This window comes from Somniosus microcephalus, chromosome 32, assembly GCF_052327205.1.
Source record: "Somniosus microcephalus isolate GS21.2 chromosome 32, FLI_Smic_1.0, whole genome shotgun sequence".
NCBI lineage: Eukaryota > Metazoa > Chordata > Chondrichthyes > Squaliformes > Somniosidae > Somniosus > Somniosus microcephalus.
In genome coordinates this window covers 30,741,975-30,758,709 of record NC_141018.1, presented here as the reverse complement: position 1 = coordinate 30,758,709, position 16,735 = coordinate 30,741,975, and the positions used below count along the sequence as shown (strand labels likewise).

The following is a 16,735-nucleotide window of genomic DNA, read 5'->3' as shown; positions in this document are numbered from 1 at the left end:
TGCAGGAAGGATGTTCCCGATGGTCGGGGAGTCCAGAACCAGGGGGTCATAGTCTAAGGATAAGGGGTAAGCCATTTAGGACAGAGATGAGGAGGAATTTCTTCACCCAGAGAGTGGTGAACCTGTGGAATTCTCTACCACAGAAGGCAGTTGAGGCCAATTCATTAAATATATTCAAGCAGGAGTTGGATATATTTCTTGAGGCTAAAGGGATCAAGGGATATGGGGAGAAAGCAGGGACAAGGTACTGAATTTGGATGATCAGCCATGATCTCATTAAATGGCGGAGCAGGCTCGAGGGGCCGAATGGCCTACTCCTGCTCCTATCTTCTATGTTTCTAATAAGAGAGTTATCTAATACAGGAAACTCTTGTTTAAACAGCACCTAAATATCCAGAATTCTCTATTAACCAGCATAATTCTCATTCCAAAAACAACACCTCAATAACCGGCAATGTTGCCGAGTCCGAGTCCGAGTCTCCCGCGGTGGCTGAGTTAGTCAGTGGGGGTAGTTCTCCAAACTGACACTACTCGGCTTCTTGGCGCTGTCGGAAGTCGGAACACCTCAATACCCCTGTAACAGGAGTCGGACTCTCCCGCGCTGCCGGTAGTCTCTTCCGATCCGCCATTTTACAGGGGTACTGTGTGTCTCCCACGCTGCTGGTAGTCATTGCATTGCATTACCCTCAACTGGCAGTACTGTACTTAATCAAGCATCTTCCAATATCCATTTAACACAACATTCTGTAGGTGAGTACCCAATTACTGTATACTGCACATTTCTTGGTTTTTTTAATTTTTCTTTGTTAAAAATAGCTTTGGTAGATAACACTCTCCGTCATCCGGAATTTTTGATCAACCAGCAACACACCGGTCCCGTCGGTGCCGGATACCAAAGAGTTTCCTGTACACGGGGCGGAGGGTAAATGTCTGATACCCATGGGAAAGGGTCTGTTTTGGTGAGAAATTTATATTTTGGAAATACCAGGAGAGAACAAGTTGAGATTTACTCTGGAGGTAATGGTTTGGAGTGGAACAGATCGCAACTACAATTCATCCTTTTTATCCCAAGCCGACATATGGAGAAGCCGCCGAGTGAGAATTTTGTTTGGGAAGGAGAAATGCGGCTTATGTTATACACTCAGCGATATTTTTTTTTTAAATGATCGACTGCACACTTCAGATTTTCGGAGTAACATTGCATATCAAAGGGGTGCGGCTTTAAATGTGGAACCCAGTGACGTGGAGAGAAGTACGTCAGGGGGAGGCATTCTGCAGCTCAAGCCACGGATGCCCCTGTGGAGTCGTCGACGACGCCGTCACCGAGGTTACAACTGGGATGCCCAGCAGTAATACTGAAAGCAGGGCAAGGTCACAGCTCCTCCCGGGACTGGAAGTGTTTTAAGGAAAGCCTTTGGGCGATTGCCTGGCAAAATGAATTTCCATCAAAAGCTGGCCTGGGTCTCTCCCCCCCCTGGGAAATGCCATGTGTTTTTGCAGGATGCGCATGAATAGGACAGAATTTGATGAATATTAATTCTGCCTTTAGAACAGTGGTTTGCTGCCATGGATGAGAAGCGCGTATGGGGGGGAAAAAAATTACTTAAAGCAATGAAGAAAACGTTAGAAAGGGAAGGTGCAAGACTGCTGCACGGTCTTTAAAGGATTACTGAATCACAGAAACCCCACAGTGCAGATAGAGGCCATTTCGGCCCATCGAGCCTGCACCGACAAATATCCCACCCGATCCCCGTAACCCCTACACCAACACATATCCCACCCTATCCCCGTAACCCCACATATTTTAATCCCCCTAACACTAATGGTCAATTTATCATGGCCAATCAACCTAACCCGCACATCTTTGGACTGTGGGAGGAAATCGTAGCACCCGGAGGAAACCCACGCAAACATGGGGAGAATGTGCAAACTCCACACAGACAGTCACCTGAGGCCGGATTCGAACCCGGGTCCCTGGCGCTGTGAGGCAACAGTGCTAACCACTATGCCACCGTGCTGGTTGGATGTAGGTTGGGGTGTAGGTTGGATCCAATTTAGAACAAAGTCATTAGAAAAGACCCTTCAATTCTCCTTGTAGTGTAACAGTACTCCCTGCACAATGCGCACAGCGCCTGGTATGGTTAATGACATTTGAAATGAATATCTAGAATCAGTAACTGGTTATTCATTCAGGTTATATAAAGCCTTGTGCACTCTCAATTCTAAAGGCCATGCTTCCAGTTTCAACCGATAGAGCAACTGTTTTCCAAAACTCCCAACCTACCACATTGCCAACTCATGGAATGCTGGTGTGAGATCAATAAACTGCACGCAACTTGAATGGGCCAGGTTTCTTTTAAATCTCTGGAAACTGTAAGCAGGAATCTCCTCTGTTTCTCTCCCTTCAATGGCCCAGAAATTCGGGTCGGGGGCTTCCCGCGGGTGCAAGCCCCCGACCTGCACTTACCTAGCGCGCCGGCCGTTGTGCTGTGGGCCCCCGTGGGATTCCGATCCTGGGCCTCCTCCAACTGCCGGCGTGCAGTGCTTGTGTATCCCAGGGGCGCAGTTAGTTCAATGCGTCCCCTGGGATCACGTGGGCCATGGAGAGCCAATGGTAGCAGGGAATGCTTCATTCATAAGTTTGACAGGAAGACCTGTCAAACCAATAAATACTATAAGCCCCAAAACATCACTAAATCTTCAAACAAATTTTAAAAAGACAACACATTTTTTAAATAAACTATAAATTACATGAAATAACTATTTTAAACAACAATAATTTAAATTTTTGAAAAAAATAATTTTATTTTCTAATGGGGCTAAAAATAAACTTACCTTTCTTTAAAGTATTTAAAAATAATAAACCTGTGGAAAAAATGGTTTTAATTTTAATTAATTCACCACTTACCTTGTAAAAAGCAGGCCTTGCGACTGCTTTTTATATGTGTAACTTCTGGAGACTTACCCTCCCGGGACAACCCTGAAAAAAAACCGAAGTTCGATGCGTACGCGCTGCCTCTCCTGCGCACGCGTTCCACCTCTGAACCCCTTCTTTCAGGGATACGGAAGTGCCGGTTTCCCGCGCATGCGCAGTGCATGCAGGAAACCGGCACTTCCATTGGGCCTACGGGTGAGTACCCCGTGCGTATTCACCCGTGGAGACCCGAATTTCTGGGCCATTATGTTTTTTGATCCTCATTTTCAAGAAGCGCCAATGCTGTGTAGCGTCACCCCAATCAGCTGCGAGCTCAGGCTAACCTCCTCCTCCCGGGCCCCTGGCAGCACCGCTTTAAACTAACTAGCCGTATTGGCTCAAGTTGATCTATTCTCACCCCCCCCCCCCCACCTTCCACCTCCAGCATAGTGGTCTGCTTCCATACTGCAGCTGTGGAAAGGAACACACCAGGAAGCGGTCAGATACCGCTGGTTGCTAGGTCTAATGACATTATTTATACATTCTTGAAGATTTCCCCCAATTGAGTATTTAATGCTAAAAAAATAATCAAGGCCCCGTCTGCTCTCTCAGGTGGACGTCAAAGATCCCACGGCCACTATTTCGAAGAAAAGCAGGGGAGTTCTCCCCGGTGTCCTGGGGCCAATATTTATCCCTCAACCAACATAACAAAAAACAGATAATCCTGTCATTATCACATTGCTGTTTGTGGGAGCTTGCTGTGCACAAATTGGCTGCTGCGTTTCCCACATTACAACAGTGACTACACTCCTCAAAGTACTTCATTGACTGTAAAGCACTTTGGGGTGTCCGGTGGTCGTGAAAGGCGCTATAGAAATGCAAGTCTTTCTATTCTTTCTTTTTCTTTAAAAACCCATTCCAAAAGATTGCGTTTATGACTTTGCTAGAAATAGTGACCAGAGCAACTCTTAATGGGCACAAACTTGTAGCCTGTGCTCTTATAAGGCGTCACCAGAGTCAAAGCAATGCTTAACGTCCCCTTGTAATTAAAAAAAAAACTTCTGTAGCTCAAACTTTTACCAATTTCCAAAAACAAAAAGAACCATAATTTATACCGTCCAATAACGTCCTCTCAAGGTGTCTGCTTGTGTTTTTTTTTGAAGAGGTTAACTGCAGTTTCAGTATCAGGTCCAAACACACGTCCCTCTGCCCAGTGAAAGATCAATCCACCAAATGAAGCAGAACCCAGAAACGTTCAAGTCCCTACCTTGATGTTCATCAAGCTGTCAATGTCCTTCGCGACAACGTGAATCTGCTCCTTGAGGTCACCGAAATGGATTTGGTCTGCAGTGGCGGTACTTAAGGATTGCCGACTCAGCTTCACTCTGGAGAGGATGTCCGCTATGTTTGTCCTGGAAAGCAAAACGCAAAAAGGGTCAAGGCGGAATCTGTAGATGACGACGCAACTCCATTACGAGTTAGGAATCACTCCTGACCCTATGGAGCTTTAAAATGCTCTGAAGAAAGATGTTTCAAATCTGCCTTCGTTTAGTACAGAATTTTGCGAGTAGCTGTAGCACTGAAATGTAAGTCTGCAAATTGAAGTGACAAGTTCCCTACAAACACCCAGTTGCTCAATGGATAAACCATTGTGTCAAACCAATATTTGTGCATTGCAGTGTTACATGAATTGCAATATTGGATGCACATCAAGGAACATCAAGAAATTATATTTCAACTTGAGCAACATTTTTTCCCTTTTCCAATTCTCACGAAAGGGCATTCACATATATATTTTATGAAGCCATTGTACATTTTGGTTATATGGTGCTTGTGGGAGGAATATACATCCAGGCAGCCACAGGCACAATGGTTTAGTAAACTGACTGAACATACAGGCACCAAGGAGAACTGATTAGGTCATTTCTTGAGCAAACCCAATTTGGTTCTGACGTTACACAGAAAGGTCCAATTGGATAAATGAAAAGACTTGCATTTCTATAGCACCTTTCACGACCACCAGATGTCCCAAAGCACTTTACAGCCAATGAAGTACTATTATTTTTTGAAGTGTAGTCACTGTTGTAATGTAGGAAATGCAGCAGCCAATTTGCGCACAGCAAGCTCCCGCAAACAGCAATGTGATAATGACCAGATAATCTGTTTTTTTTAGTGATGTTGATTGCGGGATAAATATTGGGCCAGGACACCGGGGAGAACTCCCCCTGCTCTTCTTCGAAATGATGCTGACATGAATCTGTCATTCATGTGGAAATGACTTATGAAGTAATACTGGGCGGCCTGCTGGTGGCGCTGTCCAGGGAGAGTATAAATACTCGGGCATGGGCCCAGCTTGTGCAGGACATTCTTAACAGGAACTAGTGAAGGACACAACTAGACCTCCATGTTGAAAAACAGTTGATTAAAGCCTTGTTTAATACTCAGACCAAGTGCCTAGTAGTTTTCTTACGTCAGATGCCATGGGATCTTTTACATCCACCTCAGAGAGCAGACAGGACCTCTTTTTAACGTCTCCTCCACAGAAGACGGCACCTCCGACAGTGCAGCGCTCCCTCAGTACTGCACTGGGGTGTCAGCCTAGATTTCTGTGCTCAAGTCTCTGGAGTGGGACTTGAACCCACAACCTGCCGACTCCGAGGCGAGAGTGCTGCCCACTGAGCCACGGCTGGCGATAGGGCCAAAATATGGTGTCAAAAGCAGAACTTTGTCACGTGCCAACTAGGGGAAAATGTCTGTATTATATAAAATGTTAAATTGGCTGCAAGCATTCAGGGTCTTTTAGGGTCAAGAAGGAGGGTGTCTTTGCTTGTTGGGCTACAGCTGAGGGCTGGAGCCCAGCTGTAGTCAGCCCTTTGATCTGAAGATTAGCCAGAATGCCAGAGCTATGACCCGAGGCTAATCAGATGAAACATGGCCAAGGCATTAGTTGATTATGGACAACATGTGAATGGTAACGACATGATTCCATGCACTGAATGCACCATTGTATCTTTGAACTGGCTTGATTAACAGTTATTTAGCCAGAGGCCTGTTGATTTGAGAATAGATACAGAAACTTGCCCTGCACGAATAAATAAATATATCAATATAATATATATCTAACTATCTACATAGTGGACAGCTGGTCTTCTGTAGAAGACAGGGATACCACCTCACGAACATTCCATCCAAAAGTCTTGCAGATTAATTGGACTATGTAAGAGATTATGTTCTGAAGAAGATATCCCATTATTGTAACCATGATGCTTTATCCCACGATGCCCTCTCTGTAGCATTCAACCTGTTCAATCATGCCATCCTCCTCCACCACGGTCTACCACAGTGGCACTGCCCTTGTGTGGTTCTACTCCCACCCATCACAATACAGCCAGTCCATCTCCAGCCAGGGCTTTTCCTCCAGCTCTCACCCAGTCATCTCCAGACTTCCTCAGGGATCCATCCTTGGCCTTCTCCTCTACATCCTGCGCCTTGGTGACATGATTTGTAGGCATGTATGCGGAGGACACCAAGCTGCATCTCTCCACCAGGATCCTCAACCCTATCTGTGTGTGCCTTCTGACATTAAGTTGTGGATAAATCAGAATTCCTTAGGATTGAACATTGGGAAGACTGAAGCCATCGCCTCCGGTCCTTGCAAAACACTCTGCACCTTTGCTACTGGCTCCATCTCCCTCCATGGGTGATCAACTCAGGCAGAATTAGGACCTTGAGTTTTATCAACCTATAGCTGAGCTTCAAGCCCTATAATATATTCATCACCAAAAATGTTTACTTCCTCCACTGCATTGCCTACCTCCTCTCTAAATTACATTACTCCTCCTCCCCCAATGCCACTGAAATCCTTATCCACGCCTCCAATATCTCTAGACTTTACTTCTCCAACGCTCCTATTGCCGACCTCCATCCTCGATGAACCCCAAATTGTCCAAAACTCCAACGCCCATCTCCTGCTCTGCAAGCCCAGCTTGACCATCACCCCATCCTCGCTGGCCTACATTAACTACCTAAAAGATCGAATTTCTACAGCACTGAATGCCAGTTTATGGTTTTACTTTTAGGCCACTTCCTTTTTCTGTGCGCCAATGGTGCAGCACGATTAACGTTATCCCCGCCCCCCCCCTTGGCCCATTAAAGATCAGCATCTGTTAATTGTGTTTTTTTTTAAAAAGAGACTAAACCACCATATTACTTCAGCAGCACACAGGGTTATGCGTGGGATCTCCCCAGTGAAAGCTTTGTCGCCCGTTGAACAAATAAATGATCTGTACTGGGTGGTTTTATAGGTCACGCCACTCGGCTTATTCGCTACAAGCAGCAGCACTTGGCTTCATTCCCAAAGTCATCCTCTGGTTCGGGGAAATCACCAGATGGCATTGCTATGCAGCTGTATCGATTGAAAGCAAGTTCTAACAACTGCCACTGAAATGGTGTACAGCGACTACGAAAAGACCTAGCCAGTCAATAGAGTTTATGGGGGGGTGGGATGAACATTTTTTTAAGTGAATTTTCAAATGGATTGCAATTAGATTTAAAATCTAGTCGCTGGTTGCAAACGTGCGCTCTCTGAAAAGAATAGGCTTCATTTGAGCATTTGTCTTTCACTCTGCAATCGAAACAGCAAATGCTGGAAACACTCAGCAGGTCAGGCGACATCTGGTGGCATGCGAAACGGAGTTAACGGGTCAGGTCTGTGACCTTTCCAGGGTTCTGATGCCGACAGATGCTGCCTGACCTGCTGAGCGGCTGCCAGCATTTTTATTTCAGATTGCCAGCAGTCGTAGCATTTTTGCTTTTGCGCTTTATTCTGGTGCGTTTCAGGTGGGAGAGGATTGAGAGTTGCCGGTTGTAAATTAAAAAAAAAAGGGGACTTGCGTTTATATTGCACTTCTCAGAAAACTCCAAGTGCTTCACGGACAGTGGGTTACCAAGAAGGCTCGTGCTACAAGCAACAAAACAGTCCGCTTGATCTGCACCCTTGCCATGGAATCAATATCTGCCCCCCTCCACCAGTGCACATTTATTGATCATTTTTCTCCTGCCCTGTAAAGACAGACATTTCTCTTTATGTGAAGAGTGTCAAAGAAATGGATGTTGTGGATGTCATTGTCCACTTCGCTCTATCAATACATATCTTGATACAAACATATTTTTACTCTGGTCTCATCTTATACATTTCTTACAAGTGTCACACAGGGAGATGGACCAAGAGCATTGTCCAATTGCCAAGAGTTGCTTTGAAGTCAGCAAGATAGGCGGAAAGAGTTGGGACTGTACACTTTCGAGAAGCGTGGACTTAGAGGCGACCTGATTGAGGTTTATGGAACCCTGGAAAGGTCACAGACCTGACACATTAACTCTGTTTTTGCATTCCACGGATGTCGCCTGACCTGCTGAGTGTTTCCAGCATTTGCTGTTTTGATTGCAGAATGAAAGACATGCTCAAATGAAGCCTATTCTTTGGAGAGCGCACGTTTTCAGCCAGTGACTAGATTTTATGAAGGGAATAGATTGTGTTCCAGTTGAAAGTTTGTTCCAATTAAATAGGTTGGGGAGGACCAGGGGTCACAATTTTAAGTTGTATATGGCTAGATCTAGGTTAGATGTCAGGAGGTGGTTCTTCTCCCAGAGAGTAGTGGGCCTCTGGAACAGGCTGCCTTCTCGTGCGGTGGACGGTGATTCACTGAACTCCTTCAAGCGAGAGCTGGACCTGTTTCTGGCTGGGGCGGAGATCCCCTCTTACAGAAGGTCGGTACTGCAGGGAATTCCGGACCGGAGTGATCTCCTAGACTAGTTTCGATTGTCGAGATGGGTCGGAAGGAACTTCCAAGATTTTTTTTCACAAATTGGCCTGGGTTTTTTCATCTGTTTTTTTTTGGCCTCTCCCAGGAGATCACATGGTTTCGGGTGGGGTGGAGTGTATATATTGGGATACAGAAGGTATCGCGATTGTATGGGACAGGCTGGATGGGCCAAAGAGGGTCTTTACTTGTCCGTCATTGTTCGTATGCAAGTTGTGCCCATTTGCACCGAAAACTCATTCATGCATGGCCAGGAGCGGGAACACCGCACACTGCAAACAGTACAGCAAAGAGAGACTGGAGGGTAGGGAGTGTTTCCAGTGTTTCGGTGGATTGAGCCATTTGGGCTCGGCTCGGCCCCATTGGGTTGGACGGGGTGGAGAATCACTGACGGTTCCCACTCACATTCTAGAAACCCCTGCTAGAAGTGCCGCTGTATAGATGTCTGAAGAAGTCTCAAGTTTGCAGACGACACAAAGCTGGGTGGGTGGGCGTGTGTGCTGTGAGGATGCCGAGAAACTCCAGTATGATTTGGACAGGTTGGGTGATTGGGTAGGTGCATGGCAGATGGAGTATAATGTGGATAAATGTGAGGTTATCCACTTTGGTGGTGTAATGAAATCTGTTTGTCTTGATCCTGTATTCGTTTTGCACTCATGTATATTACCCTCCTCCACTGTGTATAGTTTCACTTCCTCTTTCCCGACTAACCTGGGAGGTTCCAGGTCTTGGCTCTTGGCTCCGCCCCTGACTTCTCTTACATAAAGATCCCAGGATCTGTATGACTCATTCCTATGAACCAGTCGGCGTGTTGAGATGTTAGCTCTGATCTTAGTGATTAAAAGCCAACTTGTTTAAGTCTATAACTTCTAGTTTTGTGGTTATTGAAGGCCCATCAGGTGGCAAAAACAGGAAGACAGATTATTATCTAAACGACAATAGATTGGGAGAAGAGGAGTGCAACGAGATCTGGGTGTCCTTGTGCACCAGTCGCTGAAGGTAAGCATGCAGGTGCAGCAGGCGGTTAAGAAGGCAAATGGTATGTTGGCCTTCGTAGCGAGAGGGTTTTTCCATGTATCTATGTATAAGACAGAGCTGGGCTCAGCTATGATCCTCTCCGCAATCCAACAGCCTATCAACACTCACCACCTAGGATCAAGTACCAGAATGACTGCAGAAACATCACCTAGTAAATAATCAATGATTCAATACGTCTAGGAGAGGAAGAGGGAAGTGGAAAAAATGATAATGGTGGAGCGGGGAGGGAAACTAGGGATCTGATGGATCACCTCACCCCATTCACAAAGCTACAAATACATTTAGCAAGATTGGGAATTAATGCAGGAGAAATGGATTAAGTGTAAATTCTTAGAAAATAAGACTGGGAATGGAATTTTGAAAACAGGGTACAGTTTTCCCAACAGACATATGGAAGGAAGTCCCAAATTATGGGATTGTTCAATGCCTCACAATTCAATCTTTCTTCTACAAAAGCGAAAGTAACCGTCCTGTCAGGACAGTTCTGAGCTCAATCCATTTTGAAGACATTTATTAGTTTTGTTGCCAGGAATTGACATTAGCAACACACGGGCGGAGTAGGCTTGCTTCTGCTCTTATCCCCAATGTAAGGTTGCTGGTTCACTGATATCGGGCCGGGACTCTGGCCAAAAAAAGCAGAGGTCAGCAGCATCAGAACACAAACTGTACTCTACCAATGAAAATCCGTCCTCGTCCAAAAAATGTATTAAGGTCTGGCAGAAAATGTTGCCATGAGTTGGATTGCCCTCCTTTGTAGTCGGGGCGAATTTCACTACGTTAAAGGCACTATATAAATGCAAGTTGTTGCTGCATTGTGAACCTTTAGTTGGCAAGATAAGGATGGCCATTGGCATCACCTTAGCTCAGGCCACCACACAGCATCTGTCCAAGGTTTTTGCCTCCATTGCCTTGCCTGGTAGCCCATTCCCAGGGCTGCTCACTCGCCCTTGTGAAGAATTTCATGCCATCACGTCAGCTTGGACTTTTGCCCCCTTAACCTTACAATCATGATTTACCCCGGTAGAGTGTTCGGCCTTTATTTCTTGTTGCCATGATCATATATTTCAGTGAGATCCCTCTGAACATTCTCCTTTCAAGGCTAAAGAGGCCAAATTACTCCTGTGTCCCCTCATAAACTCATGTCGTCTGATGCTGGGGATCAGCCCCACAGTTCCCTGTACCAGCTCAGAGCTTAAATGTCTCCCTCGTGGCGTGACGATCAAAACTGCACATTTATATGCAAGGTGTGGGTTTGATTTTATTATATCCCATCATTATTACATTTATATGACTGACCAACACAGTGAAGCCAGCATATCATATTAGCAATGCACCTGTTCAGCGCCATTACAAAAATGAGCAAGTAAAACCAGAGTGCGAAGATAATGGGCCAGAACTTCGGGTCCCCACGGGTGAGTACGCGCTGGGTACTCACGCGTAGGCCCAACGGAAGTGCCGGTTTCGTGCATGCACTGCGCATGCGCGGGAAACCGGAACTTCCGTTCCCTTAAAGGAAGGGGTTCACAGGTCGAACGCGTGTGCCGGAGAGGCAGCGCGTACGCCTGGAACTTCCGATTTTTTTGCAGGTTGCTCCGGGAGGGTGAGTCTCCAGCAGCTGCACGTTTAAAAAGCAGTCGCAAGGCCTGCTTTTAACAAGGTAAGTGGTGAATTAAGTAAAATTAAAACATTTTTTCCACAGGTTTATTATTTTTAAATACTTTAAAGAAAGGTAAGTTTATTTTTAGCCCTGTTAGAAACTGTAATTAATTTTTTCAAAAATTTAAATTATTGTTTAAAGTAGTTATTTTATGTAATTTAAAAAAAAAATGTATTTGAAGTTTTAGTTATGTTTTGGGGCTGAATTGTATTCATAGATTTGACAAGTCTTCCTGTCAAATTTATGAATGGGCATTCCCTGCTACCATTGGCTCTCCATGGCCCACGTGATCCCAGGGGACGCTTTGAACTAACTGCGCCCCTGGGATACGCAAGCACTGCGCGCCGGCAGTTGGAGGAGGCCCAGGATCGGAATCCCACGCGGGCCCACAGCTCAACGGCCGGCACGCTAGGTAAGTGCAGGACGGGGGCTTGCACCCGCGGGAAGCCCCCGACCCGAATTTCTGGGACAATGGCCTGGAATTTGCAGTGGGGATGACGGTGAGCTGGCAGCGTTTGCCGTCATTCCGCCTTTGAAACTGACCGTAACTTCGGGATTTGGCGCAGGAGCAAGCGGAGATCCTGAAGTTGTGGTCTGTCATTCACAGCTCTGCGCTGTGCCACCCCCCCCCCCTCTCTCTCTTCCTCCTCCCCCACAACAGAGCCGGCAATCAGTGAAATCTCTCAAATCAGGGAAACGGATGAAAACTTCGGCTCTTCCGCGGTAATTACGCTGTTAAATACCCCATTAAACGTTAGTCCCAAAGGGATTAGGTGTAACTGGGGTTTTAACAGCGCATTGACTGCTAAACAAAGGTTATGGGCCTGAAAAACTCATTTTAATTTTGTTCAGTGTGAAATTTATCCATTTTAATAAAAGTTGAAATTTTTAATTAAAAAAATGTTTTATTTTTTTTTAAGTTTGTCCACCTTTATTTCAGGTTTGCCTTCACCCTATGTGAGAGCCCCAATCTTTGTCTTGCTCTCTCTAACATTTTTAAAACATTTTAAGAGCTTACCCACTTCCTGCTTCGCTGTCTCAGAATTCTCTCTTTTGATTGGCTGCTTAGACAGCCTGCTGACGTCACAGCAGCTCGCACTAGGGGATCCCCCACTATACTCCGTTGATTTGAATTGAATGTCGGAAAACCCAAAGTCCTCGACAAAGGGATCGCGACTTCTTTGTGCGAAGCGTATTTCGGGACCTGCGCTGAACGTCTTTGCTTTGCCGGACCGCACATTCCGGGCCATTGTGAAATTAGCACAGTGATACTTAACACCACACTTATTTTTTTGCACCTTGATCACGGCGTGAAGAATTATTTCCTGATATTAGTCCCAAAACTACCATTTTTTTTTCTACTTTGATCCTGTGTCCCCTAGTTCTACTCCCGAGCATCAAAAGACATGAGTCACAAGGGAACCCAGGAGAAATCTGACCTTTTTAGACTTGAAAGGAGAATGTTCAGAGGGATCTCACTGCAACCCTCCGAGATCTTGGCGCTCCTCCAATCCTGGCCTCTTGAGCATCCCCCATTTTTCCCTGGATAATGAACTCAGATGTGCACAAACTGAAGCACTTTGAGACTCTCGAGAGATGTATAAAAGGTACTATATGAATTTATGTCTTGTAGAGGGTAGAGGGCATAACCTTAAAATTAGAGCTCGGCTGTTCAGAGGTGACGTCAAGAAGCGCTTCTTCACACAAAGGGTAGTGGAAATCTGGAACTCTCCCTCCCCCACCCCCCTCCCCCAAAAGATGCTAACAAATTGAAAATTTAAAAACTGAGATTGATAAATTTGTGTTCATTAAGGGTTACAGAACCAAGGCTGGTTGATGGAGTTAAGATACAGATCAGCCATGACCTAAATGAATGGCGGAAGAGGCTCGAGGGGCTGAATGGCCTCCTCCTGTTCCTGTGCGACAGGCTCGAGGGGCTGAATGGCCTCCTGCTGTTCCTGTGTAACAGGCTCGAGGGGCTGAATGGCCTCCTCCTGTTCCTGTGTGACAGGCTCGAGGGGCTGAATGGCCTCCTCCTGTTCCTGTGTAACAGGCTCGAGGGGCTGAATGGCCTCCTCCTGTTCCTGTGTGACAGGCTCGAGGGGCTGAATGGCCTCCTCCTGTTCCTGTGTGACAGGCTCGAGGGGCTGAATGGCCTCCTCCTGTTCCTGTGTGACAAGCTCGAGGGGCTGAATGGCCTCCTCCTGTTCCTGTGTGACAAGCTCGAGGGGCTGAATGGCCTCCTCCTGTTCCTGTGTAACAGGCTCAAGGGGCTGAATGGCCTACTGCTGTTCCCTACTTCAATCTGGTTGAATGGGCTTCTTCGTCTATATCTGTAACTATTTTGTCATCTTGTGTTGGCCACACATTTCTAGGGCAGGGACCGTGCAGTTTTGAATCACTCCGCATGAAGGCCATGAAGTCAAGCAAAATATGCTGGCGAGTTAAAACGCTTTCTTGGAAAATGAATCTGTTTGAAGGACATGTTTGTTGGCAGCAGTAGGCTTTCCACTCCATCGGACACAGAGGGGTTGGAAGGCACAGAGCACCAATGACGCCATCATAAAACAGGAAAAAAGTTGGACATGTTAAGCCCAAAGCAAAATGTGTGATATTATCTTGGGCAATGCGCAGTCAAGGACTTCAGACTGCAAGCTAACATTCAGTTGATTCCACGACAGACTAAGAACACCAGAAAAGGTCAGATGAGAAAATAAATCATGAGTAATCTCTTGATTATATCCATGCCGTGGCAAACAATATTCTGAGCCAAGGACTAGATGACTTCTGCATGAAGCCGTGATGAAAAAAACATTCGACTGGGGAACCAAATGGGGCACTACAGTCGACCAGTGGAGCAGGGAGGTGACAACTGGCCATCAGCCCTGGTCACTAGCCAGAGACCTGCGCTCCAAAGCACCTGTGCATGGACATTGGGTGAGGGGGAAGAGCACTGGATTTGGTTATGATGGTCCCCATGGTGGAACAGCTACACCGACACCATCAAATCTCACAGGAACACCAGCCACACGGGAAAGGTACTGGTGAGCGACTGGCTCTCATGAAATACAGCCAAAGCCAGCAATGCCTGCAGAAGAGGCGAGGGGTGAAAACTAGCCTGAAATGCCCGAGTGAAAAAATAGTTTGTGGGCATTACATCCCAATACAGTCCACATGTCTTTGAAAAAGAACTTCACGTATCAAGCGTAATGAGCTCACAAAACTGCTAATTTGACAAAAGGAGGTTACCATTCGGTTTCTGCCATTCAGCATAATCTAAAACCTGCAGGAGTTTTAACTTAACTTTTAGCGGGGGGGGGGGGGGGGGTGCAGAAGAGGAAAGGAATCTTTTGCAATATAACGTGGCAACGTCCCCGCTTGGCCGCGCAGTCTGGAGGTCCCGCGCGGGCCGCTCACCGGCTTTTCAAATGGAAGAAACCGCGCATGAGCGGAAATTTGAATGGGGCGCGCAGACCCTTAAAGGGACCGTGCACCCCCCAAAAAAAGAGAGGGAACTGTGAACGGCAGTACGACGAGAGATTCATCACACGATACGTTTCACTGAACTGAAAACTAAAATAATAATTTTTGTTGACGTCCGAGGCTTCCCTAATCACTATTTTTTTTCGTAATTTGGGTCAACTTCGAATCCATCAAATCTGTACATTCATTCAAGCCTCCGCACACCGATACAATGCCCGATGAATCCTTAGAATGCAGATATCTATACAGTTGCTGAATACACTTTAAACTGGAAATCTCCCTGATCACAAGGACTTGTGTTAGTTTTATTTCATGCTCTGGAATCACACTTTTCCCCCCCGCGCCTACGCTTCCCCCACCAACAGCTCCCAGACATCAAAAGCCATTCTCTCGTCACCGCACAGGAAAAGGCAGTAAAAAAAAAAATAAATACCAGCGTCAAATTGCTTTCAGCTTCCTTCCCTCTCCACCCCAAAAGGGAACAGGCTGACGGAATCCTACAATTTGAGGTCTCGTGGTACGATGCACCGCGGGTTTAAGAAAGTACGGCACAAGTGAGGAAAGTTGCTTCTTCCACAGACCGTGGCGGGATCTACCATCCAAAATAGTTCATGTTTAGTCCATGTGATCTCATGGACTGGTTTTGATCGCCTGAGGGGGTTGGAGAGGAATTTTCCCAGATTATTATTTTTCCCCCCTTATTTAAGGAAGGATATACAGGAGACTCTTGTTTAAACGGCACCTAAATATCCGGAATTCTCTATTAACCGGCAAAATTCATACTCCGAAAACAACACCTCAATAACCGGCAATGCTGTCAAGTCCGAGTCCGAGTCTCCCGCGGTGGCCGAGTTAGTCAGTGGGGGTAGTTCTCCAAACTGCCACTACTTGGCTTCTTGGCGCTGTCGGAAGTCGGAACACCTCAATAACAGGAGTCTGACTCTCCCGCGCTGCCGGGAGTACCCAATTACTGTATACTGCACATTTCTTGATTTTTTTAATTTTTGTTTGCTAAAAATAGCCTCGGTAGATAACCCTCTCCGTCATCCGGAAATTTTAATCAACTGGCAACACGCCGGTCCCGTCGGTGCTGGATACCAAAGAGTTTCCTGTACCTGCATTGGAGGCAGTTTAGAGACGATTCACTAGGTTAATTCCAGAGATGAGGGGGTTTGACTTATGAAGAAAGGTTGAGCAGGTTGGGCCTATACTCATTGGAATTTAGAAGAATGAGAGGTGATCTTATTGAAACATGTAAGATACTGAGGGGGCTCGACAAGGTAGATGCAGAGAGGATGTTTCCCCTCGTGGGGAAATCTAGAACTCGGGGGGGGGGGGGGGGGGCACAGTTTCAGAATAAAGGCACGAATAAAGGCCTTCATAGCCAAAAGGGTAGAATGCGGAGGTAACGATCAAATGCTATCGTGCGCCTTGAATGCTGCATCTAGTTCTGGTTACCAAGAAACGAGAGAGATATTCAACTGCTGGAGGCAGTACGGCGAAGAGCCACAAGGCTGATCCCCACCGTCAGGGGGGTCCGAGTTGGCGGAAAGAGGGGAGAGACTTGGGCTATTCAGCCTGGTAAGGAGGCGTCCAAGAGGTGATCTTAGAGAGGGATAGAAAGAACAAACGTGCACATTTCTACAGCGCCTTTCCTTTCACTTCCTCAGGACGTCCCAAAGTGCTTTACAGCCAATGAAGTATTTTGTGACGTGTAGTCACTGCTGGAATGCAGGAAGGGTATAGAAAAAGTTAACTTGGAATATTACTTTGAATTACAACTGCGTGAGCAGAACTAAGGGACATGGGTTCGAACTAGTAAGG

The 16,735-nt window shown here is 46.3% G+C and overlaps 1 protein-coding gene across 1 annotated transcript in view; it reads right to left on the bottom strand.

Moving 5' to 3' along the window:
* LOC147097363 (protein ERGIC-53-like) overlaps window positions 1-16,735 on the bottom strand; it is a 49,546-nt gene that overhangs the window by 11,423 nt on the left and 21,388 nt on the right. The window contains exon 2 of the mRNA XM_085972276.1: window positions 4,182-4,326. Coding sequence (XP_085828402.1) covers window positions 4,182-4,326 — 145 coding nt within the window. The remainder of the gene's footprint in view (window positions 1-4,181; window positions 4,327-16,735) is intronic.